The 15,603-nt window shown below is 41.0% G+C and overlaps 1 protein-coding gene across 9 annotated transcripts in view; it reads left to right on the top strand.

The window, feature by feature from the left end:
- SH3TC2 (SH3 domain and tetratricopeptide repeats 2) overlaps positions 1-15,603 on the top strand; it is a 74,706-nt gene that overhangs the window by 43,513 nt on the left and 15,590 nt on the right. For all 9 annotated transcript variants that reach the window (XM_072146185.1, XM_072146188.1, XM_072146181.1 and 6 more), the window contains 6 exons: positions 2,368-2,563; positions 5,420-5,553; positions 8,182-8,223; positions 9,190-10,893; positions 12,564-12,744; positions 15,079-15,229. In XM_072146185.1, coding sequence (XP_072002286.1) covers positions 2,368-2,563; positions 5,420-5,553; positions 8,182-8,223; positions 9,190-10,893; positions 12,564-12,744; positions 15,079-15,229 — 2,408 coding nt within the window. The remainder of the gene's footprint in view (positions 1-2,367; positions 2,564-5,419; positions 5,554-8,181; positions 8,224-9,189; positions 10,894-12,563; positions 12,745-15,078; positions 15,230-15,603) is intronic.

Here is a 15,603-nt window from a genome sequence, read left to right as displayed (position 1 = left end):
CGGTTAAGCCCTAGATAAAAATCTCTAACACCAGTATGGCTATACTTTGTGAGAATGTGTTCCAATGTTGCGGACACATCTGCTGAGTCTCAGTGAAAGATGTTACCGTATTTTCCGGGCCATTAGGCGCACCGGAATATAAGGCGCAACAGTCCGATGTGCCTTATATATGTAATAATTCCATATATAAGGCGCATCGGACTATAAGGCGCAGGGTCGGGGGCGTGGCGGAGGTCCGGGGGCGGAGCGGAGACCCGACGGGACGCGACACCGAGAAGAGACGCGGAACGCGGGGAAGGTGAGGGGGAGGGGGAGAATGGAATACTTACATAGGTCCCCGCTACCGGAGACAGCAGATCTCCAGCGGGAACTGCAGACCACGCGGCAGAAGTTGTTCGTGCTGCGTGGTCTGCAGTTCCCGCTGGAGATCTGCTGTCTCCGGTAGCGGGGACCTTTGTAAGTAGGGTCCGCTGCCCTCATATAGGGCGCACCGGACTATAAGGCGCACTTTGGATTTCCAAGGAAATCCAAGGCTTTTAAGTGCGCCTTATAGTCCGGAAAATACGGTATATAGAAACTTACAAAGCAACATGCAAACTTACCCCTATTGAAATTAGATCATTTATGGAAAACAATAGAAATGCAAAGACAACATACAGACATGTACCCATGATAGTGAGACATAATTAATATCCCTAGCACAGTGTGCACTACAGAGTCCTACAATCATAAATCCGATGGTTGTCAAGAAACCTATCCACCCCCATGTTTATGAATTAAATAACGTGTGGATCCTCTGCGTGTTACATATAATTGAAGCATATAAGGACTTTGTCATAGAAACTTTAACTTCTAAAGACACTGAAGACAATGGTGTATACAATACCATGAAATTAATTACCGCTCACTTTGTTTACATTGCTTAGGACGCAAATCTGATACAACATGTAATACTGACTTATACTATCCTAACATCATCTGTTTGTAATTCTTCTATGAAGAGAGATGAAAAGGAGAGGGACAGAAAGTCTTACAACTTTCTAGCTGCTCGGTCTTATTTACATGTGGATAGCAGCCATTTCTTTGCTTTCAGTTGAAATCTATGGGGCACATTTACTTACCCGGCCCATTCGCGATCCAGCGGCGCGTTCTCTGCACAGGATTCGGGTCCGGCTGGGATTTAAGATGGTAGTTCCTCCGCCGTCCACCAGGTGGCGCTGCAGCGCCGAAAATAATCTTAACGCCCCGGAATGCACCATCCCATAGAAGGTGAAGGTGAGCGCTCCCCAAGCGACACATTTTCGGTTTTTAAATGCGGCGGTTTTTCCGAATACGTCGGGTTTTCTTTCGGCCACGCCCCCCGATTTCTGTCGCGCGCATGCCGGCCCCGATGCGCCACAATCCGATCGCGTGCGCCAAAAACCCGGGGCAATTCATGTACAAGCGGCGCAAATCGGAAATATTCGGGTAACACGTCGGGAAAACGCGAATCGGGCCCTTAGTAAATGACCCCCTATGTCTTTACAAGTAACATATGGATAGATGAAGTACAAGTTTTTCTGCAGTACATAGGATTTTAAGGTTCAGGGCAGCCTATGTTGGGGTTGCCTCTTCACATACAGTCACCAAGGCTAGTCTTGAAAAGTTAGGCACTTATATGTACTTAAAGGGGTTTCCCTACGCAACAAGTTAGGCCCTATCCACAGGATAGAGATTAACTTGCTGATTGGTGGGGGTCTCAATGATGAGCCCCCCGCACAAATCATGAGAACGGTGGTTCCAATGGGGTCCGAGGTAGCGTGCATGTCCGTGATGCCCCATTCACCTCAATGGAGCTGACGGAGATTGCTGAGCACAGTGCCTGTTTTATAGGAAACCCCTTTAAGATCAAGTACAATAAGCAGAATTAAGGAGAATCACTTAAGGAGAATGTTGTCAGCATCACCATTGTGTTCCATATGAATAAGTGATCGAGAACAAGTGTGGACGAAAAATGAAGCATTTAGTTCATACAAATGGACATGGACAAGTGTGTAAAACACTAACCAAGTATAGTCTTTTTTTCCCCAAGCCTTATACAGTAACACATTTGATGGGAAATCCTGAAGAAGGGGTTTTGGTGGCTGTTGCTTAGTGCAATCTCATTGCTGTATGAGATTTGTAAATATAGGACCTTTTGAAAACTATATCTAATGTATATCCTAGATCCAGAATTGTGTCCCTTGTGCCCTTGGAGATGTCCGACTGAATACATATATTTGGAATCCAGATCTTATAGAACAATTCAGTCATATTATATATAAAAATATGTTGCATGCAGATTATTAATGTTTATATAATTTAAGGAAAACTTCTTTTCTCCTTTAGGTTTGGGTCAATGTACTGCTAGAGAGAACCACTCTGCCACCGAATGGGATGAGCTCAGCTACTGCCGAGGTGATGCCATTGAGGTTGTGGGCTTCTTTGTACCAGGACTCAAGTGGTTTGTAGGGAAATGTAATTCTACTGGAGCCACCGGCTTTGTCCAAACAAAACATGTTGATCCCAACTGCTTAAAACCCTTGTAAGTGTAAATTCAGATTGTCTTTTAACAAATACAGTTTTGCTAATAGCAAAGAGATTAATGTCAGCAGACATAGGGATCCATTGCAAAACTTGTAGTAGCGTGTTAACTTTGGTTAATTCTTTCTTCCATGTGATTCCATCCTTAACAGCAAAATAGACACTTGATGCATTATATTCCAAATTGATCATAATTACTACAGGCGGTGCCCAACTTAAGGACACCCAACTTACAGTCGACCCCTAGTTACAGACGGTCTTCTCTGCCCACTGTGACATCTGGGAAAGCTCTTTGGATGTTTTACTTTAGTCCGGGGTGTAGGGACATATTTTATATTATTTCAATTTCTGTATACATTAATCTACCATGGAAGGCTGTTCTATTACAATTTGTGTAACATCTGTTGCTTTGGTTAACAAGGGATAGTTATCCATGACACCCTACAAGTAAGGTGTGATGTAGATGGGAACAGGAAAAGATGCCATCTCATGGAGGGGTGAGGTGGCAGTTAAATTATACCATTTTTAATGCAAAGAAAGTGACCATATCTAGGTGGCCAATTTATGGTTGATAGATTGCATACTTTTTAGCCAACTGTAGCTGTGGGAACTGAAGTTTGAAAAGTTGCTTCAGCCATAAGATATTCTCCACATTGTTGTTCAATGGGAAGAAAACTGTATAAGAAGAGAAGCCTGTATAGGGTGTACATGTAGTTAGAGGGGAAAGAAGGGAGAAGGAATGAAGGTTAATTGCTATGTACGACTCAATGGACAATATGTATTAACACCATCAAATCCAATAAAGTAAGCTTTGTCTCCAGAAAAAGGAACTGAGGTTGTTCTTCATCAACATTTATATCATACTTCATCACAAAACCGGGCCACAATGATCAGCTGCAAGGTGTCTGTTCCAACATAACCTGGGGACTGCCTGTATTATTAGAAGTACAGGATAGGTTCTGTAGGTTTGTTCTTAAGTTGAATTTGAATGCAAGTCGGAACTGTATACTTAATAATTGTAGCTCTAGCCAAAATATTTTTGGTGTCTGTGACAATTGGAATTTTAAAAATGTTGGGTTGTCATAAGAACCAGGATTACCAATAAAGCTTCATTACAGACACCTGTGATAACTGTTATAGCTGTTTATTGTAGCCTAGGGATAAAGTACAGTAAATTACCAACATCCAGAGGTCCGTTTGTAACTAGGGGTCGTCTGTAAGTCGGATGTTCTTAGGTAGGGGACCATCTGTATTTATTTAGTTACAGACCTCCATCAATTGGATGGTGCTGTAAGTTTTGAAAGAGATTCACATACACTGCATACAAACATTACAAATAAGCCCAAATGATTCAAAGCTAGACTGAAGTGGATCAAGTGAAAGGTGGACCAACCCTTAGGGCTTACAATTTATATGGGAGGGAAGATGGAAACACTAGTGGAGGGAGTATAGCACTGGGGTTTCAACACATCGTAGCAAATTATGAAACAGTGGGTTTTTACCTTATATTTCAAGGTTCAGAATGTGGGGGAAAGTCTGATGTATTTTGGGAAAGTGTTTCAGAGCACTCAAAGACCCTGCCTGTGATGGCACACAATATATATGGGTGGATAGTTAAGAATACAAGGTGACACCATACAAAAATAGGCAAATTAATTAGAGGGTGTGGGATATTTCGTTGAATCATTCATAACTGCAAATTACTTCAGAAGATGAGCATGCAATATTAACATTATCCACATGGTGGCGCTGCTGCTTCAACGTTAGTGCTGCACACCATGAAAACACTGGGTCCATGATTTTGGCTTATGTCTTCAAATTCGAGTCTGAATATTTGTTGTAATAAAAGTATGCTAAAATGTAATGTGCATGTATACAGATTATGGCACATTTACTAAGATTGTTGGAAACTGCACTAAAAGTTCTCTTCCTGTGTATAATGCTGGGTGCGCCAGATTCATTAAGAACGTGCGCCAGAAATCATGAATCTGTCGCTTCCCTGCACTGGCCCAACAGAGTTCACCAACTTTTTTTGTGCTGCATTTTTAACACAATTTTCATGTTAAATACGGTGCTTGGTCCGACTAGAACGCCCCTTAATTTGTGTTGCATGATGCCTGGTGCAGCTGTGCCACAAAAGGGTTGCATGCAACACAATATCGGCACAGACACTTCTTAAAACCCTGTGCAAGCAGTTTAAACCTAAAATAATGTGTAAAGTCCAACGGAGATGCAGCACAAAACCCTTAGTAAATGTGCCCCATTATTTTTTGGGTAATCAAAATAATAACGAATGGCAACTTTTGGATTCTGGTGTAATAAAACATGGGATTAAAGACATCTATGAACAGGTCATCTCTGCCTCCTCCTTCACACAGGAAGATGTGATCCAGTTTTTTCTCACATTCATACACAGAAAAGCAGCATGGCAGTCATTATTCAGCAGTACTGAGCAGTGTAGCATAGTAGTGAATCCAGAGAGCTGTGATTGGCCAGCTCTCTGGCTCCCTGTAGCAGCTTCATCCTCCTCCGTCTTTCTTCATAGACTTCTGTAGACAGTCTATAATATGATTCTTTACTTATCAGGGATTACAATTTAAGAAGGAGATGGAAGGAAAGGGATTGAGAAAGATTACATTTTCATATATTCACTTGTATTGTTGTTTTATGCTGAGTTTCTAGACAGTAAAATTTAAGTGAATAAGTAGGCAATATGTTTATGTAAGGCACGAATCTGCCTATTTGTATCATGCATTTCGAGAGATTTTCCAATTACAGCACAATCTTCTGTACAAAACATTGGTGTCACTGGATACTTGAAAAACAGCATTATCATATTTTTATTGAATTCCTACAGGGGTAAGGATTTATTATTCTTAAGTGAGGATGAGAAGATCTTCCTTAATTCATTTGATGAAGATGCTCAGAAAGGTCCTGTGGAGCTACTAAGCAGCTTGGCTAAGACAGATGTCAGCTCAGTGTACCGGCTGGGTGAGTGCTGGGATATATGACTTTTGGTTTAAGCTGCATTGATGAGTTCACACCAGTGGGGAGGAATAAAGCGGATATTGATGTGATTGACACTGTAATATGTAGCAGCAGGTTGACAGAAAGATAACAATATATCGCTACTCTTATACTGTCAGGGTAGACTGCTCTTTCATTACTTAATCCTCCGTCTGTTACATCTAATTTCCTTTATTTACCTCCCCGCCACACACCACTGCTTTCATCATGGGAAGCAGTGTCCTAGAGTAACGCTGGTCATCTCCTTGTGGTTTCACATGGTAGACTACAATTATAGGGCTGCAACAAAAGGGCATCAAGTATAAGCCTATGGAGCTGCTCCCCTTCTGGAGGACCATGTATGGGGTCTATGTCCACATATGTATCAGTTGTGTCAGTTTTTTATCTTCAAATCAGCAAAACTGATGAACACCCTATAACAGTGATGGCGAACCTTTTAGACGCCAAGTGTCCAAACTACAACCAAAACCTGCATATTTTTCCGCAAAGTGCCAATGCGACAATTTAAGCAGTAACTTATTACTCCCTGCTCTTTCACAGGTTCAAATTGTATAGGCACCTGAGGACACCAATACAGTAGAAAGAAGGAGAAGAAGTTTGGATTAACATTGTAGCTTCCTTCTAGGGTCCTGGGCTGCCTGGGACTGCAAGAGGCCTTAAGTCCTGTTTGGCAAACTCTACCCTGGGGTGATGGCAAGGGTGCCCATATAGAAGGCTCTGAGTGCCACCTCTGGCACCCGTGCCATAGGTTCGCCACCACTGCCCTATAACATGGTCACCAGTTCACTGGGGCAAATTTATCATGACTTTTATGCATCAAATCTGGCATACCAGCCCTTAAATAGACAACATTCCCAGCACACGGCTATATTCCCACTTATGCTACTGGGGTGTGAAGGGGGAGCTGCTGGTGGCAGAGTGGGACATCGTCAGGCATTCCTGATCCACGCTAACATACAAGCTATAGCAAAAGCCTCCTGATAAATCTGGTGGCTGTCGGTAAGGAGGGGCAACATTATACATTGACGCACTTAGAACCAGAATAAGGCTTCATTTATACGAATTTGTGCCCAGCCGGCCACAGGCCACATTGAGTGCACTGCTCACCCCTCCCTTCTCCATAGGAAATAGAGCTGCACGGCCATTCTAACGGCCAAAGATAGAGCATGTTTTATCATTATTGCCACCACGGTAAGGTGAGCACGTGTAACGTGTGCTCACCATACCGTGCCGTGGGGGCAAAAATGATAAAACACGCCCCTTCACGCCCCACTACTCAGGGGAGCTATAGATGATTATATGTATGTATATGTGTAAGGCTACATTCACACGATGTATGCCCGCCATACCGTAGTACGTCGGCACCGCGGAGAGGAGCAGGGGATGAGCGCTGCTCATCCCCGCCCCTCTCCATTGGGAGATGCAGCGCACGGCGCCATATCACGGGAAAATATAGGACATGTCCTATCTTTTCCCGTGCTACGGAGCGGTACGGTGCCGCACGTGTGCGGCACCTTACCGCTCCGGTACAGGGCCGTGAGCCCATAGGAGTGTATGGGGGACGTATATCGGCCGTATATACGTCGGCCGTATATACGTCTCCCATACATGTGTGTGAATGTAGCCTAAGATAAATGTGCCCCATTGTGCCATATTATAAGCTTAAGGTGTGTGATGGATAATGACCGACCTGCTCCCATCTGTTAAGAAGATGCTGCTGTGCTACCATAGCCTTTTTATCCCACCATACATACTCAATGGAGCAAGAAGCAAGATTCAGAAAAGACTACTCACAGAAAGAGCAAGTGGAACTAATCTTACATTATTCCAGTGTATAATAGCCCCGCCGTTGCATATTCACAGCGGGACACATCAAGAGGCGGAAGGGGGAAGGAGTCTGCACTGCGTCTATTCTATGCCAGGGAAGGCCTGGCGTAGAAATAAGTGCAGCTGGTTACTTAAAAGTCGCCCGCGGCAGCGTGTGGGACGGTAACGTCCCCCTCACGCCCCTTCACACCCCACTGGCAGATTGGGGCAAATAGGCTAACATTTACGATTATTTCAGGTCCTGATAAATATGCCCCATTGCCTCTATTCAATCCACAAAAAAATAAACCCCACAATATAGACACTTCATATAAGGAGAGGTGGTGAGAGCATGTGACTGCTCTGCCAGGGAATTTGCTCTGCAAGTATTTATATTTACCTGTATACCTCTTTATGCATGAGGAAGACCCTACTATGTATTTGAGCGGCCAGAAATACTTTTTGATGCATCATTTGGACTTTGGTTTTGTTTTTATCTTCGTGCCTACTCCTGCTTCACTTTGCTTTGTAATTTTTTTACTACCTGCTTTGCCATTTGTGTTAAATTTAAATGTACAATTGTTTTATGGCAAGTCTTGCATGTATCTGTAATTGTATTAGGATTGACTGGTTGGGTTGTACATTACTACCAGGTGTGGCTCCTTTGTATACCTTTTTGTTCCTTGTTACCTCACTTTTTTTGTGGAAATTGAGCTGACATACATGATGTCATATAATGTTTAACTACGTGTATGAAATACACTAAGATTTGTACTGTTTTTCTAGATGGTCTTGATCCAGTTGAAATATATCTGAAATCACCAGCAGGTAAGATATTTTATAAATTTTAGAAAATACAGTGTTATTTATATTCATAGTTTTTGTTACATATACATTTCTATCTTCATTCTCTGACTTTCTTATGGAACGATGTTTAACATTCTCCTGTTTTCCCTCACAAGAGAGCAGTGAATGATGAGAACTTACAAAGGCATGGTTACATTTTTGCTGTATACTGTAAGGAAATAAATTTTTTGGCAAAAAACACATCCTCAAGTTACATTTTTTCATAGTTTCATAATAAATAGGGTTAAAAAAGACACCAGACCATCAAGTCCAACCTAAATGTGTCTTTCAGAGTTTAAAATGATGATGCAATGTTCCATTTTAGTACAGCATGATCTATAGCTATGGTTTTGTATAAAATGTTATTGATGGTTCAATGGAATATATGACAATCGGAAGGCAAAGGCAGCTGACCGCCTAGGGCTCCATTTTGCCACCCATGAGTAGGGATTATTTTATTACATTCCTCTAACCAGTGAGCCCCTTCATCAGTACATTAGTGATTGAAGTGATCATTGTTTAGGGGATTGTCTTATTTGGGACATTTCCATTGGATGTTCCTTTTTTACTCCATACTGTATAAAGCTCATTTTAGTATCCCTACACAGTATGTTCATTCCATACTTGTGCCCCTACAAAATATAATGTAATTGTACATAGTGCCAACTGACAGACACCCACACAAAGTTCTATCAAACATTGGACCTTGCACAATGTAGTGTATCCCTTACATGTATCAAGACCTGTGTAGTAAGTAGTGAGCCATTAGTAGCCATTTATCTAACAAATGTGATAATCCATCTCACTCTTCCCCAGAGTATTTAGGACAAGTCCACAGGACAACATAGTTTACGTTTTGACATAGCATTGACTGAGATTGTATTAAAAATGTGTCTAATAGATGAAATGTTTTGCAATCCATAATAACCTTACATTGCACTTTTCCAGTTGTGCGGGAAGACTTTGGTGGAACACAAATCTCAGATAGTTGGGAGGAAATTGAAGCACTAAGTGATTCTTCGAAATGCAGTGTGTCTGAGAAGTCAAGTCCAGATTCGGAACGGAGATATGAATTAGAAGGCTTCCATGTGCATGGACAAGAGGATATTGATGACCCAAAGTTTTTTGTTGACTTAAATGCTGGAGACCTAGAAGACTCTGAAGTTTTTGATCCAGTATTGACATTTCTAAATAAAGCAGGCTATGATACTCAGTTCCAGCCCTTATATGATCTTTCCATGTCCTTTCTCAACTCCACATTTTATGGGTTTTCAGAAGAAGAAGACTTGGTAATGTACCTGGAAACATCTCGGAACTGGGCAAAGAGGAATAACATGTCTTGGGCTCATATACGTTGTTGTTTCCTTCTAGGAAGGATTTGTGCCAAGAGAATGAAGCTTTCCCAGGCAAGAGTTTACTTTGAAGAAGCCTTAAGTGCCATTAACCATGGATTTCTAGATTTGCAACTTTTGGCTGCTTTGTATGGGAATTTATCAGCTATCTACTTGAAGCAAAATTTAAAAACTAAGCAAGAACTCTTGCTGGAGAAAGCTGCCAGTCTTCTAACTTGCATATCTCAGCACAATTTTAGCTCGGAGAATGAGCTGGAGGTGCTAAAATATATTTTTAGGAAAGCTGTAATTGTTAACAATGCCTCCTTAGAATCTCGTACTTGCTTCCTTATTTACAGGTTGCTGTATCAGCTTGGAAGGCATGAGGAGTCTCTACCATTTCTGGAACGCTTGCAATTTCTTCTTATTACTTCATGCTCCCAAACTTTGGATTCCAATACAAGTGTTATGCCCTTTTTAAGTTACCTGTATGATAAAAAATACCTGCCTCATGTTGCATTGGCATCAGCTAGACTGTACAAATCAGTAGGCATGAAAAGGATGCCATCTCCATTGTGGAGGGTTGGTGTAGTTATGCAAAATATATCCAAAATTATGGGTTGTCCCTTAAAAGGCAATCATATTCCAGCTCAAGCTGCCCCATACCTAAAACATGCATTATCCTCTTCATATGAAAGTGGAGATGTGAAAGCTCAGAGAACACTATGTATTCTTTTAGCAAAGCTCTACCTCCAGCGAAGCCTTCTTTCTGGTGCCATTGGTTATACCAAAAGAGCTGTTGAATTAGGAAGATGGTCCAGTGAAGAAGAAGCTTTTGAATCTGCCCTGTTTTTAGGGTGGTTATATATTTTGAATGGCCATTTTGAAAAAGCTTGCCATATGTTAACGCCTCTTTTAGACTCCATGCAAGAAACTGACAGTACTACTCAGTGTGGTGTTGTGCATAATCTCCTTGCAAATGCACAGAAGAGGAATAAAATGGTTGCTGAATCTTCAAGAGGATACTCATATGCCCTTAAAATGGCTACCGAGACAGGCAACCGAAGAAACCAGGCCATAGCCCTTGCAAATTTTGGGACATTATCTGTGTCCTGCCAGGCCTTTATTATGGCAGAAAGATACTTTATAAAGTCTATCCAGCTTTTTATAGATGTGCAGGATAGTGGGGATGCAGAACGAGAGCTAGCCCAAGTTCTGTATTGGTTAGGCAAACTGTTAATAGAACAACAGAAGCTTGAAGATGGCAGAGTTTGCTTTGAACTTGCATTACTGTTTGCTATGAAGTCTAATAACTTAAAAAGTGAGTAGCTCATTTACATTGTACCTTATGCAGTGCTAATGTAGCCTCCTGTTATTTAAAGGACACATGTCAGTATAGGAACAGGCAGGAGCTGCACATACCAATAAAAGAAGATCCCTAGCCCTCTTCCAATCATGGTACTGAAAAAAGCCTATTGGAACATACTATAAAGCTCTGCCACACTGTAGCATGAAGCGAACCAATCGCCGGACCTATCTTCCGAGGGGAGTGGTCTGCAACAGTCTCAGGAGGTGGTGACTGCAGGATCAAACCAAGCAGTCACTGCTGTCATCTGGTGTGGGGGTAGCAGTCCGGTGGAGAAGCAGACGAGAGGGGAGTCCCTGGACCACCCCCACATGAATATGGCGGTACAGCGTAAGATAGGTTCAGCAATTGGACCGCTACATGCCACAGTGTGGCAGAGCTTTATAGTATGTTCCAAATATAAATAGGCTTTTTTCAGTACCATAATTGGAAGAGGGCTAGGGATCTGTTTTTATTATTATGTGCAGCTCGTTTGTATTAATATGCTGACAGGTGTCCTTTAATACTCATGACTTTAGATCCCTGTTCTTAAGTTTGCCAAAATTATTATAAATATTAATTATACAGTTTAAGGAATGTGAAGCTATATGTATGTGATGAATTCCCCTGTCTCTAAACAAGCCATGAATTGGGATCATAATGTGCAGTACAATAATATTATCATGTTTGAGGTATCCATTGAAAAGTTTTTAAATGGTTTTTGGTTTTAGTTTAGATTTTTAGTTTAGCATCATATCTGCCCTATTATGGCAGATTTTCTATAAATAAAAAAATTGCATAAATCAATAGTGCAGATGCTAATAGTAAAGTTTGTAAAATACTTTATTGAAGAAAAATGTTTCCTATAGATCAATTCTCAAACCAATACAGAAAAATTATAGAAAAGGAGAAGCCGGTGGTGAAACTTGAAGATGATGGATCCCAGTACAAAGTCTGTGCCAGGCCCCCGATTATAATGTATGGCTTATAGGACTATTCTTTTCATATGGGAACGTGACACCTAAAGGGCACCCTAAGCTTCTTGGGCCCAGTTACGATCACACCCTCTGCACCCCCTAAAGTTATCCCTATTTGATGAACCTAGTTATCAAGTCAGGTATTCTCTAAGGCTACATTCACACTACAGTATGGGGGACATATATACGGCCGACGTATATGCGGCCGATATACGTCCCCCATACACTTCTATGGGCTCAAGGCGCCCTACGGGAGTGGTACGGTGCGGCACCGTACCGCTCCATAGCCCGGGAAAAGATAGAACATGTCCTATCTTTTCCCGTATTACGGCGCCGCGGCTATATATCGCTATGGAGCTGTGCTCACCACCTCATCCTATCCCCGCGCTGCCGTGTGCCCACCGTGCTACGGTGTGGCGGGCTCACGTCAGTGTGAATGTAGCCTAAGCCCGTAAAGAGTTAAAGGCTATCAGAAACACTGCTCACTGCAGGAAAAGAAAGGGGCATAAAAAGAAATGGAACTGAGAAGATTTTATTTATTTTCTAAATATAAATGAAGTATTACAGTTTTTATGTAAATTAGTTTTATATCTTTTGATAATCAGATTTGAAATTCTTTGTAATATTCCTTATTTTGATAAATGATCACTTTATGCATCACTTATGCAGGTCAATTACTTGTCATTGAAGAACTGTCCACATTCTACAGTGAAGTGTGTCCTACTATTGGAGCTCACATAACTTACTGTGAACACTGGGTCCACCTACTACAACTCTTGAAAGATAGGCAGAAGGAAGGCGATGTTCTCAGTACCCTTAGTAGGCTCTATCAGACACTAAACACTGCCAAGTAAGTTAATGTATTATGTCAAGCGAGTGAAGCTGAAATAAATTAGCTGTTATATATTTTCTTTCTCATCTCTCTGAATTACTTTTATTACATTTTTTACGTCACTGTGCTTATACCCCAACATCTCAAGCTACAATGTTGATTATGAATAGTTTCACAGCCCTGAGAGGAAACAAATTTAACAGGGGTTGTCTAGAGGTTAAAATTCATGGCTGTGATTTCCAAAAACAGCTCATCTCTATTCATCTCTTCTCGTCTTAGCTGCAATACCGGCACAAACCAGGGTCATGTGTGGCGCTGTTCTTGGAAGAAAGCCGCCATTTTTTCATCCTATGGACAACCCCTTTAAGTTTGGGGGACCATATAATTGGCTGTTTACATTTAATATACACCAGTATATAGTGTTTAACATTTATAGGTCTATAGAAAGGTTATTATATTTCTTTGAAAATCAAAAACAGTTTTTATTGCTCCATTTCATTTTTTTTTAGCTTTCTTACACAATAACGATTGAAATGTCAGGAGAAACTTACTGCTGCTCTAATATTCTCCCTAAATGTACCACCTTCCCCCTCATTTGTCCATATAAAGGATTTTATTATCAACCTGGTGATTTCCAGTAGATACGACAACTCATGTTTCAGTCCGTAACACACAGCTACAAGAGAGTGATTAAAATAAAAGCTGGATAATTGTTTCTTTTGAATTTGTAAAGATAACATTTAGATAATGAAATTCAATCTGAAAAATCGGAATCACTCTCAGGGGCTGTAAAAAGAACAAATTATTTTCATTTATAACATCCCAGTTCGTAGCTGTACTTGAAAAATAACAAGCGTTTTGTTATAAAACTTTTGTTTTCTTATTGTTATTTCCTAGCCTGGAGGTTACATATGGTTATAATAACCCATTAGTACTGGGAAAGTGGCTGTTGACCAGATGGACCTTATTTCTCGTTATGGGTGATTTTAACTATTACTACAGGAAATAAATATGAGAAAACTGGGAAAATATATTTCAACATCGTTGTTTGACTTTGAATTAGTTTGTGAGAATATAATGCAAATCTGCATTTATTATAATTTACATTACGTTGACAGTCATTTTCCACTTTCATATATTTATAAGTTTTTATTTTTACTTATGGTAAACATCTGGCAAGTGCTCAACTCTTATTGCCTACTTTCACTTTCAGTAAGTGTTTGATAGTGAGGTGTCATCTGGTAACAGTAAACGCTCCCATGTTGCCAGCCTTCTGTCTTTAAATTACATGTAGTACCTCCTAAATATCTATACTCCATTAAAGGGGTTATCCGGGTTTTAAAAATTTCCAATGTCCAGGCTTGGGCGGGCTATTTAAAAATAATAAACATGTACTTACCTCGTCTGGCGCCACCGATGTCCCGCGTCGCGGTCCCTTTGATCCGTGCCCCTGTTTGTTTACAGGGGCACAGAAGCCGCGCACAGGGAGCTTCCGGTCCGCGGTGTGGCCAGCTCCTCCCATCCGTCCCTATCTCTCAGCGTTGTAAGCGCTGAGAGATGGTGTCAGATGGGAGCTTCCACCCGGCCGGAAGCTCCCTGTGCGAACTTCTAGGGTCCATGGCCACCCAAACCACCTACCAAAGTTTAAACACAGAAGGACCTTCATACATGAAATCTTTCTACATCTGTTCATGCTCTCAATACACATGTGCACAAGAGCCTCCAAAGGTCCTGAAACCGCAGTTTGCAAGCGGAAGGGACGCATCCTCTATTCCCCAAAAATCTTGATACTTGTACCATATGTAGGAAGTGAGTTCCAGACTTCCAGACATGTAGGGACAATAATATTCATACAGTCCTGGGCCCATGGCGGTGATAATCCACCCCTGTTTGCATAAATCAGCTTTCTGTCTTGTTCTCTCCTGACTAAAGGATAAAGGAACCTGCCAAAGTTTTTAACGATTACCCTCTTTACATACAGAGAACTGTATCATTAAGGGAAACATACTCAGAGCATGTAAAGCGCTATCATACCTGACCTCATCTGTCAAGGTGCGCAGACCTCAGGAGGTTTTTACATACACTGCTCACTACAGGAAAAACAAGCAGAAAAATGGCACAGAGAAGATTGGTATGCAATCAGTGACAATGGTGTATCACTGCAGCAATGTGGCACTACTGGTATATAGTGCACAAGTTTAATCTTGTTATTATGTCATTATCCCCAACACAATTAAATACTTTCCTATTATGTAATATAAAGGCACATGTGACTATGGAGAATGCCTTGAGTTTACACCTCTGGGCTATCTGTGCTTACTGTTGTATTAAGAATATTATCTTAAATTGTAGATCTTTAAGGAAAGCGTTAGACTACACAAAGCAAAGTCTAAGGATCTCCATTGATCTGGGACAACATGAGAAATCTGCTGAGAGGTGGATTCAGGCTGGAAAACTATATTATTTGCTTCAAGAAGATGAACTTGTTGAGATTTACCTGCATGTAAGTAATAACATGGAAGTGTAATGTAATACATAATATTCAAATCTTTATGGGTAAAGGAGTTAAAGGTTGAACTAAATATGTTATGTAAAAAATGTAAATTATTGTGCTTCTATGATAATACTAACATTATGGTTCATTTTATTATGTGATTTTCTCAATGATCAATTTTAGGTTGAAAACCTACTTTAAATATAGTCTGAAATAAGTGTCAACTTAGGAGCAGTGTAAGAGTGCTGAGAGGTGACAGTCTCTCGACAAAGAGGGGCGGTACAGCATCTCCTTCTGTGTTGATTAAAAAGCCTCCTCTCCAAAAACAAGGGCCAAAAAGAAGTGAAGAATATGGAGTTTTTTATTATATTATATTAGAAAAG

This window comes from Engystomops pustulosus, chromosome 4 (assembly GCF_040894005.1).
Source record: "Engystomops pustulosus chromosome 4, aEngPut4.maternal, whole genome shotgun sequence".
Classification (NCBI taxonomy): domain Eukaryota; kingdom Metazoa; phylum Chordata; class Amphibia; order Anura; family Leptodactylidae; genus Engystomops; species Engystomops pustulosus.
The sequence above is the reverse complement of the archived record's forward strand: the minus strand, read 5'-3'. Positions and strand labels throughout refer to the sequence as shown.